This window comes from Dreissena polymorpha, chromosome 4 (genome assembly GCF_020536995.1).
Source record: "Dreissena polymorpha isolate Duluth1 chromosome 4, UMN_Dpol_1.0, whole genome shotgun sequence".
In the NCBI taxonomy this organism is placed as follows: domain Eukaryota; kingdom Metazoa; phylum Mollusca; class Bivalvia; order Myida; family Dreissenidae; genus Dreissena; species Dreissena polymorpha.
The window spans coordinates 50,851,050-50,865,288 of record NC_068358.1 but is presented as its reverse complement, the minus strand read 5'-3'; the positions used below and the strand labels follow the sequence as shown (position 1 = coordinate 50,865,288).

Sequence of the window (14,239 nt, the reverse complement as noted above, 5' to 3'; positions counted from 1 at the left end):
ATTTAAATTGTGCAGTCAAAAGACGTAAAAATGTAGTTAACATATAATTTCCAATGTTTTGATAAAGGCATTATGTGGAGATTTTTAGACAAAATGTTTACAATTATCAATATAAAGCATTTAATGACAAACTTCAATACATGCCAAAATCTGTGAAAAGGCCCCTTTAAGCCTAATATATTTTGCCGTATGTATCTAAACCAAAAACTAAAAAGGACGTCAATAACCGGTGTGATATTTCTAAGGTAAATATATGTTTCAGTTACATAATATTTAATTTATTTTAATGGTGTTCTTTCAAAAATAAATGCCTTATCATTCTAACAATGTTTACCGGTAGTAACATATTGTATTATAGTTTGGTCATGTAGCTTTACCAATTTGACATCAAACATGAACATTTTATATAGATCAAAGAGGAATATATTTTCGAATGTGTAACCTTTACAGTAAGGAATATCTTTATTACTTTTCCAATAATGTAAGTGACATAGCTGTTGTAGATTATGCTTAAATATATTAATTATTTTCAATAATATCGCCTAAAAATAAGACAGCCAAACTTGTTCTTTCCTCATTTTGTACAATACATGAATTATTTTCCACATCAATATTAAATAAAGAGTTTTAATCGGGTATATATATATATTTATATATATATATATATTGCAAATATATGTTTAACATTATTTCTTTAATGAACTTTAGTAAATTTACAGGAAATTTAAAGACAAAATGGAGGAATGTAGCAAACAAAAGACCGAAAACACAACATAAAAGACCAAACAAGACCTCACTATAAGAGAAAAGCATTTATTTTTGTATGTACGTTTTTTTACAATGCATCGAAATGTATACTTCAATAAGTACATTTCAAAAATACATTTAATTGATCTGGAGAGCATAGCTCAACCTTGCATGTTAAATAGATAATTACTGTGTTAATGTTTATTGCTTCTATTTTTATACACATACTCTATTAAATGAACTTGAAGCCTTATAAATAGCACTGTTCAAAGAGAAAAGTGGCTCCAATGCATACTGTATATTTGTTATTTGACAAGGATTTTTGCACGATACGGTGAAGTAAATGAATATGAGAACTGTTCGTATAAATGACAGAAATGTGTCACTCGGTGCCTAGGTTATTGAATTAAGAAACTGTAATTATAGCACTTACAGTACTATAAAAGAGAATGAACCTAAGCCGAAAAGGTTTATTTAAATTCAACTGTACTGATGGTACTGACAACAGCGATAAAATGATCATTATATTGACTTTTCGGTAGTATTTTATGGCGGTTGTTATAAATTGTGAAACTCACTAGTATTATACGTGAACATGATTAGCTGATAATTGTTGTTTATTGTGATATCGATATTATGTTGTCAATATCGTCAAAAACTTAAATAAAGGCTTTTTTCACTTTTGGTGCATAACGTGTGACAATACATAATAAAAATTATATAAAATTAGTCAAAGCTGTGAGCAATAGTTGTTGTACCAATTATTTCGCTGATGCGAACATGTTATATTTAAATGATTTTACGTTAAAGTATGTTTTACAGTCAATCTACGAAATGCATTAAAAGTATTGCGTTACTGAAAAGCGAATGTTCCGTGCATATATGAGTTTTGTTCTGAAAAAACTGGGCTTAATGCATGTGCGTAAAGTGTCGTCCCAGATTAGCCTGTGCAGTCCGCACAGGCTAATCAGGGACGACACTTTCCGCCTAAATTGGATTTTTTCCAAGAAGATACTTCATTTTAACAAAAAATATCATAAATGCTGTAAGTGTCGTCCCTGATTAGCCTGTGCGGACTGCACAGGCTAATCTGGGATGACACTTTACACACATGCATAATTGTATGCCCATTTTTTTCAGAACGCGTCTCATATATTTCTTCTTTGCGGTAGTTGAGTAGTCGGCTGATTTTGTTCTTCATGGCCATATCGCTTAATTTATTTTACCACACTGTTAGTGTTGAAATTGTTTGCACTGCGGTATTGACACTACGATTATATACTCACAGGAATTAAGTTATATATACATAAAAATATATACACATATAGCGTCTTGCATAATTTAATGTTATTGTAAAAAAGCGACGGCATCTATATCAAATTTCCAATTTTTGAATGATGGCGCTGTCGATTTTTTTCAATCAAAAAGTCATCTGGAGTCGTGTGTTTTATAACTGTTATAGCAAGCACATTTAAAAAAAGATATGCTGGTAAATGAAAGACAAAAACAGTTTATTTTTCTTTAGAAGCTATTTCGCATTCTCATTACTTTTAAGCGCTACTTGGCTTTGAGGAAATGTGTTATTTTTCTGTTTTAGTTTGATGTCAAATTATGAATTATGCGGAATAAATGCGTGTAAATAACATATTAGTTACGCGTGAATATAAATTTCATATTATTTTTATTCCAATTTGTTATGAGAAAGAAAACATAACATAAACCGGCATAACGCAACTCTAATCAAAGTCACTCTCTGCATCGAAGAAAACATTAATACAATATGTTCATGTTGCATTCACCAGATTTGTGCTCAAAATGTGTATGTATTGCTCACCAATATTAACCTGGTATTTACCGTTTCGCACCAATGTATTAGTAATAAACGTTGCGCTGTATAAGCAATTAAAATCGATTGAAGCGTAACTAATGCGTATACCGTTACGGCCTCGTTAAACTCGTGCAAATTAAACACTAACACAATCAAATGCAAATTAAGGTTAAGGTTGTTGAGATTTTTTTAAACTATTGTAACCCAAAATATAGGTTTATTAATGGATCTGACAAATCGTCTATTTTATGGCGCATTCTGTTCGACGAGTGCACACAAAATGTAAATCCTATGGAACAATAGGTTCTATACAACACACAATAATAAATGTTCACAATCACTTTTTTAAATTAAAAACATACGAATAAAAAAGAAGCCATAATTACATAACTCCTATGCCTGTGATCTACACAATGAGGCAAGTTCCCTATTCATCGTCCTAAAAGATATTTGATATAAAAAATGAATTGACAAAAAGAATGCTTAATGGAGAAGAAGAAAAGTTTTCTTCCTAAGAAAAGAATACCGAAAAACAAAACTGGTGAAAGTATGACATATTGGGCGATGATAGAGGTAGAGAACTATACATCACTTAATGTATCGATAATTAATTGAAGAGGCGCAAAATGACTTCAGTTAATGACCCATTAGTGTCACTGAAGACAAATTTTTAAAAAACGTATCATCAGAAGTGAACTGCTTCAATAAAGTTTATTTTGCATTTCATTCATTATTACTTAAATCCAAGGTTCGTATTTTCAGACCGAACAAAGGCTGCATGGTAAGATGAATGGTGTCTTGTTTTGATAAAACTGGGCATAATGCATGTGCGTAAATTGTCTTCCGAGGTTAGCCTGTGCAGTTCGCACAGGCTAATCAGGGGCGACATTTTCCGCCTAAATTGGATTTTTGCTAAGAAGAGACTTCGTTTCAACGAAAAATGTCATAAAAGCGGAAAGTGTCGTTCCTGATTAGACTGTGCAAACTGCACCGGCTAATATGGGACAACACTTTACGCACATGCATTTTGCCCAATTTTCACAGAACAAGACACAATGAAATGTTAACAGGCAGATTTCGGGTCAACTTCATCGCATACACACTAATTTGATATCGCTTTTGATTGGATTATTTGTGTTTCTCGTGAATGCAAGTTTAATACCAAATAAATAAGTTTATACATTTTACAATGTATTGTGAATTCGCAAAAGTAAGAGTTCATTTCAACTTTATCAGGTTTTCAAAATCGACGTAGCCCGTCCTACTACATACAAATATTCATATTACAACCTTATTACCTTTGAAACAACAATACTTTAGTACACAATAAATGTGTGATGCGTATATATAAGTAACATTACTTTATATTGTGTAATATAATTATTATTCTTATAATACAATTTAATAAGTATCATGGTTGCATTTATTTAACCGTGGCTTAATGTGGTGTCAGCAAAGTTGTTCATGGGTAACAATCATACTCGTAAATAAGGTATTGTTATTGATAATTTAGTTCGTCGTTATAAAATTTTAAAAAATCTCTTTGAAATTAAAATTTACGATTTGCAATCTTGCTTAAAACGTTTTATAAAGTGCACTGAATTATTGCTCGACACACTTTCAAATGTATCAATTATAAAAGCATTAGATAACGTAATAGCTACCATTTTGCTTACTTAATTGGAAAATAATGATTGTAATACACATATAGTGGGGGTTATTATGTGCCCACACGACTCCAACTACATAATCACCACTGGAACCAGAATGAAACTGATATAGCGTATAATCACAATGATTTAAAGCATATATTCGACAATAATCGGTTTATAATAAGTGGTAACGTATTTCAATAACGTAAGTACAGGCTTAAAATCTATGTCGGTAAATACAGTATAATAGTTTATGTTTATTTTCTCCAATTATCAGTAATTTAAGGGTGCACTTCTTTGGTTTGTGATAAAAGTTTTAAGAGTACATCTTGCAAGTAAAACTAGAATAGCATTGGTTATCAAACTGGGTATTACAAAAATGTTACCTAACACAACTTGAGTAATATGGAAACATACGATGCACATCTACGTTATGTGATGTGATAGAAAAGAGCAACTTGATGGGAGATGATGCGATTTTGATGTGATCGTCATTGTCATTTTATCGATACTATTATAATTGATTCACTATAATATGCGTCATTTTTTAAATGAAATACCACTTTCAATGTGTGTATGAATACTTATCTTATACTCAGATGATATTCTTTTTTTTTGCAAATAATTCTCATGAATTGCACCATAATCGTAATGTATTTTATGAATATTTTTAAAACGCTGTAAGTAAGTGATTAACACTGATAAAACTACAGTAATGATATTCAGAAACGGGGGACGGTTGTCAAACAATATTTCAATCCACTAAAATGACATTTAAAACGAGATTTAAAACTCGCCTGCCATCTGTTGCAAGGCTGTGTTACTGAAGCCGTACCCCAGTCTGGCAGAGTCTTCTGCGTGTTCCACCAACCCCAGTTCCTCGTCGTCAGTGAAAACCGTTTCAGTCGTGAAGTTATTTTGATCCACACGACCACTGATCCGATCACGCAATGTCTAGTATGGTATGCTGTTTTGAAGAGCAGCACGACGGATGGACATTTTTTCAATTTTACGTCTTCATCAATTGCTTTAAGCAGTATGTCAGGGGTATAGTTTTTGTATGTTCCATGATATTTTTGAGGAACTGCCTACAACGTTTAAAAACACACGCGACGTTAATTAGATATTAATCAGTTTGCGTTCAAATAACCATTTTCCCGTTACGGGCCTCTACCTTACAAGAACGTCGACTTTAGTCGATATTGTTTTAGTCACGTTACATTGACATTCCAAACAAAAGTCTGGGGCAGATATAAAACCTAAATATGCGTAATACTTAAAGTATACTGTTATTTTACTCAGTTATTTCAGTGCAAATTGTAAACAAAAGTCTGGGGCAGATGTAAAACCTAAATAAGCGTAATACTTAAGGTATACTGTTATTTTACTCAGTTATTTCAGTGCAAATTGATATTATATGAATGTGTATACAGTTACACAGAGGCGTCGGAGCTGGGGCGGCAGGGGCGGCGGCCGCCGCCCAAATATTTTCGGCAAAAATGAAATTTCGGCAAAGACCTTTTTTCATATTTTTTTTTCATTTCAATACCCGTATATATGAAAATATCTTTACCACGAAGCAAGGTAATCACGCTTTCGCGGTTATGACACGTGTTTTGTTGAATGTCATACCCCGCCTGCGGTAATGTATGTGTCGATTATGTTGTTAATTGTTCGGTCTCTTTTATAACGATAATCCCTTTATTCTTAAGTAATTAAACCTGGGAATCTTTAATTGTCGGTATGATCTAAGCCTTTGCTTCTTTGTATTAATATAAAGGAAAGTATGACATTAAACAAATGTGCCGATATCCAATAGTCCTGAATTATCACAAAATTAAAGATACCCCAAGATACCTGAATTAATTGTAATAACTCAAAGTAAATCGATAATTCTAAAAAAACTTATTTAATGTTTTTTTACCACTTGTTGTGTCATTTCAATATGTCTACTCCAAACCAACGAATTTCAAATTTCCATAACAGAAAAAATCCCGAAGAACGTTCTTTCAACCCACATGATCTTTATTGTTGTGTCGCCTGCTACAAAGTACTAACTGCGACATATTGAGATCACTTCTCCATCGTCTGTCTGTCTGCCACAACTTTTGTCATTCAGAACATGCCTGCAATAGACGTGTATAAGATCAGGTATCAGGCATAAAAACGCACCAGAATGCGCCATTTGATGCTAAAATTTGAAAAAAATTCCGGGGGAGGCCCCCACCAACGGGAGGGGACTACCCCCTCCCATACCCACCCCCTCCGCCGCCCCAATGTCAATTTGCTTCCGACGCCCCTGCAGTAGGATATACATAATATTACCTTTTTGTCCTCACTTTTCACTTTTACCGAGAATGCAAATCTTCCGGATATACTAGTATCGAATTCGGACACGTGCGACGCACGGATGTTTTTATTATTACGTCATACAAAAATTCACGAACTAATAGGAATTCACGAACCGATAGGAAAGAAGGATATTTGTCAATGACGTATTTCGTTCGCCTCTAAGCCTCTAACATGCAGCACATAATCAATATTAAAGAGAACTTTATGTAGTTAATATTTCTATTAAGTTTGGAAATACGCAATTCATGAGCATCTTCCCTCGCGGAATACCGGGGTATAGCGGCTTGTTTATCCTTTTCAATGGGCCTGCATTTTAAGCGATCTCGGTAGTCAACTTAAATAAATTAACTCAAAATCACAGACATATCTATGACACATCCCATTTACCAATATATCTTATTAATAACGTAATTTGCATAGACAACCTCGTGCCGTCAGCATGGAGGATATGTGTTACCTGACACAACAAGACCCGAGTACATCGATCACAAAAAAAAGTCAATTTATTCATGTTAATATCCAGATTTACCTCATGGTTTTGTGAAAGTCGTGAAATACCTGCGCGCATACCACACATGCACTTCATTGCCTACCAACAGAGGAAGTGCCAATCATCCTTCATACTCGCTGATGTTTTAAGCACGCATAGGATATATGTTTAAGTGGAACGTCTAGTGTCAAGTGTTTTGTATCAATGCGACACAGTGATAAACAACTAATGGAGTAAAACACCGGTTCAATGTCCATAATAAATATCAGGCACTCTAAACTATCAAGTTTCGAATTAAGTCATAATAATATATCAATCATGATAAGCTATGGTGAAACTTATTGCGAATGAATAAAGTGTGTACGAAAATAACACATTATTCTGAATATAATTTTTGTATTTATGATTTACAGAAAACTAACCTTCATCTGACTGGAAAAGAGTTATATATTGTACGGAAACACATATTTTACACAGATTATTCGTGAATGAGCGGTAATATATACATGAATGAGAACTCGCATTTAGTAATTTATAACATATTTCATTCAAAGAGTCCTAACAAAACGTGAATCGAATGAGTCATAATAATACTAACCATATATAAAGATCGATTTATGATTGCAATCGTCTATGCAATAGAAAACTCAACAATATGAAACAGCGCATATAGTCCTTACACTTTGACCTGCTGTGACCCACGCATGTGGTAATTTCCATATTTCACATTCTGTGCGGGGTGGTCTTCAAAGTGATTTTTTTTAATGATTAAGCAATGAGGATGGTTAATCAAGCAGAAGAAAACATAATGTTCCTATTGAAGGGATGTCGAATGAAAACTATGTCCCGGGTATGACATACCAAGCGCGACGTTCGATGTGTGGAATTTAAATGGTATGTCAATAAATGTCTCAATTGCTTATGAGTAACTGAAAGCGTGTTACATCACTCTGACTTGAAATCGTGTGTTAACGTATTCGGCACGAACAAGAAAAAAAAATAGCTTCTCGTGCTATACGCCCCAAGAAATAAACTACCGACACTTTTACTCGCTTGCGATTAAGTGCAGTTTGCAAGGTCACTGTAACAAATGGCTCAGCCTGGTTTCATTCAATAATGTAGAATCTTAACAGTGGAATTGATTAATATGTCTCTTATTGAAAATAAACAAGTGAACCGATTGATTTTATTGGCTGGAGAGTTTTGGAACCGATACAAATGCATGTGTTTTATTATTCCGTGATTTGATATACATCCAATCGTAAATTGTAGGCGTGTATACCATTTTCTGTTTAACTTACTGTTAAACTTGAGGTCGTGCGCCTTATAATACTTGCAGGACAAATATTTGCTATCACCATTTCCATTCCGTCTATCACCAATAGAAATATAAAGTGTTATTATCAAGCCTCGACGTACACTATTTAAAATCATGATTAGTCGTGTGATCGAATTGCGATAGGCCCAAACCCTACATTGCTGCGGCACCTTTATGGTCTGAGAATTATATTAGGTTTGGTAGGACAAGTGATGAAATATTAGCATTCATGTCTCAGTACAGTCTGAAGACGGTGATTGGTCGTTTGTCATTTAATGCAACTTATTATTTTTGACTTTCTGGTATGTGTTAATCAAATGTACTACATGTTATAACCGCAAAAACATCATGTCTTCATAAACGCGCATGTGAACGATTATGTGGCGCATCCATTGCATCCTTTATAAAAGATTCAACTGCGATATAGTTTTGATAAGCTCAACATTTTATTAAACATGTGTAAAGAAAGATACATCATTCATGAATTTGCGAACGAAACGAGAAATCTAAAATAAATCTCAATCCAAACTTATTTGGCAATACACGTACCTCAACACTTTGCCAATTAAACGGCGAAACAGTTACATGCTTTTACATAGGTATTTGAGAGTCAGATTGAAGCAAATTCAAAAAGATCGTATTTGAGTACAAGAATACTTCCACTGTATCCATATTTGAAAATTACCTTCTATAAGATAATACAACACGCAATAGGACAGTAATGTTTATGTCCAAATAGTGATACCGTTTGTGTCATTGAAGTAAAAATATCATTTATCAAATGAAATAGATCATTTGAAGTAAAACTCCGGAATGAAAAAATAAAGAAGTCAATACATTCGTAATTGAATTCCAATGTAAAGATTGCAATTATTTGCTTTAATCATTTATCTTGACCGGTTTAATATGTAATTGAATTGCCAAATAGTGTCAGTTAAATTGTATTATTTATTGGCGATTCTCACCCGAGTCGTGAATGTAATAAAACTGGATAATTAAAAACACTACCGACTTCTAAAGGGTATTTGCATTTGGGATACACAAGGTTAATACTTGTGCAGTTGACAGCCATTTTACATGTGAACTTTTGTATTCATTAAACTCTTTTTTTCTGAAAACAATTTGAGCGGGCAAACAGGTGGTTTAATTTTTAGCAAGCATATACTATTTGTGAAGTTAAAAGTTTAATTAATTGTTTTGCATTCATAATACTTATCCCAGCAAAAAAGCTCTATAGCCCAGCAAAAAATGGGATCACTTCATTTTGAATTTTTAATCCGCAAACCCTTGTTATTGAGGAAACTATACTAAATTTACTTTACCTAACATAATTTAAGTGCTTGACCCGAAATCCGTTTTGCTCAAAAGTAATTTATTTGTCTCCAATTGCATATATAGTTAAGTATAAACATGGCGATGCTGTGTCAAATGACCCATACAGTGTTATCTAGAATATTTAAAAACAAAAGCGCTCATCTGTTCCCGTCTCGAAGAAATATAAGTTTTCTGAAACGTTTTTGTGCCTTCAGTTTCATGTTAAAATCATTCTCTGACTTGGGCGGACACTGGGTCACCTCAATACGCACGTCTCCATCGTCTTTTATCACCTTTGTTGTGGTACTTTTCACGGTAAAAATTGGAGGTAAAATGTTTGGTTCTTCCGCGTCTGATCGGTGGCTCGGTAAAGCGGAAATGTCACTGACATGTGTTTCAGCGCTTTGATTTGGTAAGACAATATCAGGGTTATTGCGTATATTTCTTGTAGTGCCTTTTTCGGTGATTTCTGAAATAGAATCGAGCTGGTGAAACTGTGCATACGGTTTCGGAGATTGTCTTTTTACTGGCGCTGGTGACACTGCCCTGGACGTCTCCCGTTTGGATTGGAACACTGAAATGTTCGTCTCGATAATGTTGTCTTCTGGTATATCACCTAGGCCTGGATCAAGGAGCCTCATCCGCTTAGCACGTTGCGGTCTGCGCTTAATTGGATTAATTGATACAATTGATGACTTATTTTGCTTGACTATTGAAGGTTCTGTTTTATCTAATGCGAACATTTCTTGATAAAATTCCTTGCTAGGCACTTGACTGTCTGGGTAAGTATGGTCCTCAATGATCCGCATGTATTGTCTCCTCTCGTCATGTCGTCTGCTCTCAGTGGATTGTTCGAAACGGTTGTATCCGATATCCGGCACCACGATAACGTCCTTCTGGTGGTCGAGACGGGAAGACCGAATTTCGGACTCGTGTTTTTCTAATTCGAGCAAACGAAGGCTGTCGTTACGCGTTCCTTTGCTGCGAAGGCTAAAATCAACAATGTCATAAAGGTCTGAGGCACTCACTAAACTTAATTGCACACTATTGCTAGTTTTTCGTAGACGCTCACTTATTGGCGGTAAAGTCACACTATGATCCTCTTTTCGTTCCTTTACCGGTGGCAATTTTTCTGACAAAGGCCTCTGTCTTGTCACATTAGACCTATCTAAGGGTTGGTCTCTATCACGACCGAGTAGTTCGTCAAAAGACATAGGTCGGCGTTTTTTCGGAGGTTTGTTTGGATATTTTGGAATATGTTTAGCTCTCACGAACAAAGCGTCCCCTTTTGCATTTCCAGTTCCATGACGTGCGTCCTGAATGGACTTCATTTTCTTCGAATATGCCAGCATTGAATCTCTAACGCTTGCTTTATCTGGTGGTGATGACGTCACGCGCGTCAAGTTGACGTCAAATTGCTTTTCATAGTGAACGACCTTTGGTGCATCTCTCTCTGAAGCAAACGATTCTCTTCTTACACTCTGTCTTGAAAACTTATTGCTGATTCGACCATTCGCTTCAAATTGCATAAAGGTTGACCCGTACGACATTTCTTCGCTGAAGTAAAAACGGACCGCTCGTCTTGGACGTCACCTGGAACAAAACCAGTAAATTTTACAGTTTACCTTTGAAAATAATTTCTGCATAAATAGTAAAATTAACATAACAGCTAATTTTGGGGTCATGAAACAAAACACATAACAATCATAATCAAGTCATTAAACACGTAATACACTCTAAATCAAAGCGCTGAAGGCACTGAAGTTGTTCGCTATAGCATAATCTTAGACGCAACTCAGTTTTCAAAATTATGTTATAGCTTTTTATATCGCAAGTTTGAAATGAACACAACCCATTCAAATTTATAAAGAGTGTGTCTTAAAGCACAGGTCGAGATAGGTGTGCACTGTTTATCCTCATATTTATGTTATAATTATAACTCATTAGACAAAATAACAACAATATGTCTCTTTTTTTCGCAATTGGTTGCTGCACTGGCAACTATCTTTAGAATTTTGGTTGCCTTGCTAAAGAATAACAATATAAAGAAGTGAAACTCCAGCTGCTGGAGCAGTATTGAAACAAGCCTAGAATCATGTACATGTTGTGTTTTGTGTATCTAATACTTTGTTTTGTGTATCTAATACTTTATCTATTTTCTTTAAATTATAGAACAACAATTTTGCCGACATGACAGACTTTTAATGCATCGTGTCATGTTGTGAGCCGGAATTGAATCATTTCTTATGCCTAATTGATCCACAGTCGCCAATTTGTATTCTATGTTTAATTGGATTGAGTTGTTCAAGCTTTGAAAAAGCTAGTTGCCCTGCTTTTAGTTCAACTTTAACCAACTTTTGAAATTGAGTTTCCTGGGCTTCAGACTTTTAATGCATCGTGTCATGTTGTGAGCCGGAATTGAATCATTTCTTATGCCTAATTGATCCACAGTCGCCAATTTGTATTCTATGTTTAATTGGATTGAGTTGTTCAAGCTTTGAAAAAGCTAGTTGCCCTGCTTTTAGTTCAACTTTAACCAACTTTTGAAATTGAGTTTCCTGGGCTTTAATCTACTGGCCCCAGGCTAACAGGCAACCACTAAACCTGTAAGTTATTCATGATGTAAGATCTGACAGTGTATTGAACTAATTCAATTTGCAAGTCTGAAGATATTAAAGGGACCTTTTCACGTTTTGGTAAATTGACAAAATTAAACGATTTAATAATTTGGAGAGTTCTGTTGTTGTCGTTATATTTTTTCATACTACGATAGGTGCTTATACATATAAAGTATAAAATACATCTCTCATTGTATGAGCAAGGATGGCCGAGTGGTCTAAACGATAGACTTTTATTCCAGGGGTCAGTGGTTCGAGCCCAGTTGAGGGTAACTTTGTTTGCTTCTTTAATTGTATTCTTGTTTTTTTTTAATGGAGCTTTTAAGATCCAAAGTTTACATTTATCAATATTAAGCATTTAATGACAAACTGTGAAACGGTCCCTTTTAGATGTGTACTTTAAAATGCTACAAGGTAAAAATTTAGAACTCATTGGTTGTTTATTTGATTTAAAAGTGATTTTGTTTATTTGCCTTGTCAGCGAGGTTACTTTGAAGTTATTATTACTTTTATCCTTTTTTTCAAATCATAAAAAAGATAATTTAAGCTTCCTTTTGGGAAAACATGGCTTAATGCATATGCATGAATTGTCATCCCAGTACCAGAGACTCTCTTTAAACGAAAAACACCATAAAATCAGAAAGCGTCGTCCTTGATTAGCTTGTTCGCATTGCACAGGCTAATCAGTGTGCACAGGCTAATCTTATTTGACATACATTAAGCCCCGTTTTTCCTGAAAGCAGCCAATATGTACAGATTTCAATGATAAACTGTCCAATGTCGTCGCACAAGCTTTTAAACACTAGACTGGCCAATGTCGTCGCACAAGCTGTTAAACACTATTGATTACATACACACTCTCGCTGTCTGCAGTGTACCCGTGGTGAAGTATAAACAGGCAAATGCGGTGGTTATCGTTCCTAGCGTGGTTAAGAGCAGACTGACTTGCAAAACTCTCTCTAGCGCGAACAACTTAAAAGCAGTTAAACATCCTCGCACAATAGTATTCATTATTCAAGACATTTGCCATCGACTTTTGTATTTGTTCCAAACACTCCGTATAAAAGTTCTGAAAAAATATGTATATGCAGATTCTAAACCGAAGCTTTCTTTATAAATTAAATGTAATTTCGTGTGTGTTTGTTCATTTTACCGTAAATCGATTTCTGACAGATGACTGGAATCATCTAAAAACCATCTTAAGGGTGTTATCGAGTGTTGGATTATTGTAATAAAATATTATATCATCTCTTAATTCCAGAGCTAGTTAGGTTTGTCAACGTTTTCATAAACTGCAGCGAAGTCATGAATAATGTTTAATTAAGGATGTGAAATAGTACGCAATTTAATTTAATTAAACCGGAGATTTAAATTTTATTGTGATCGATCACAAAAGCAAAATTGTATAAGCATTCATGTACTGTCAGAAACACGCTTAATTGTGTTAACTTATCAAATCTTGTAGATAATCGAAACAAGGAGAGATAAGAATTAACATTTGAGCTTTATAATTAAATTACGAATCTGCATGTGGTTTAATCTGAGATAAAAAGATTTTCTCGAGATGACCAAAAGTACTTAATGAGGCGTGTATTAACCCATTTATGCCTAGTGGACTCTCCCATCCATCTAAATTGGATCAATTTATTTCCAATATTAGGGATGTCTAGTATAATTATTTCTATATTTAGAATATTTCTTACAGAAATTCTTTAAAGCAAACATCGCAGACCCTGATAAGACGCCGCATCATGCGGCGTCTCATCTGGGTCTACGCTGTTTGCCAAGTCCTTTTTTCTAGACGCTAGGCATAAATGGGTTAATCTGAACATTTTATTAAAAATATACTAAACATTGAAACAAAACGGAACGAACTCAAAAAATTATACATAAACCGGCTTACTATTGCGTGATAAATTG

At 34.4% G+C, this 14,239-nt stretch overlaps 2 protein-coding genes across 6 annotated transcripts in view; one reads left to right on the top strand and one right to left on the bottom strand.

Moving 5' to 3' along the window:
* Positions 1-14,239, top strand: part of LOC127877535 (uncharacterized) — a 19,210-nt gene continuing 4,971 nt past the window's right edge. Inside the window, exons 1-2 of one of the 2 annotated variants that reach the window (XR_008048476.1) lie at positions 1-245; positions 720-1,426. The gene's annotated coding sequence lies outside the window, so the exon portion shown is untranslated. Of the gene's footprint in view, positions 246-719; positions 1,427-14,239 lie in introns of those variants that run through there. The other variant, XM_052423492.1, reaches the window with a different exon arrangement.
* Positions 8,812-14,239, bottom strand: part of LOC127877529 (uncharacterized) — a 25,788-nt gene continuing 20,360 nt past the window's right edge. For all 4 annotated transcript variants that reach the window (XM_052423478.1, XM_052423477.1, XM_052423476.1 and 1 more), the window contains exon 2: positions 8,812-11,294. In XM_052423478.1, coding sequence (XP_052279438.1) covers positions 9,860-11,251 — 1,392 coding nt within the window. In that variant the 5' untranslated portion in view covers positions 11,252-11,294 and the 3' untranslated portion in view covers positions 8,812-9,859. The remainder of the gene's footprint in view (positions 11,295-14,239) is intronic.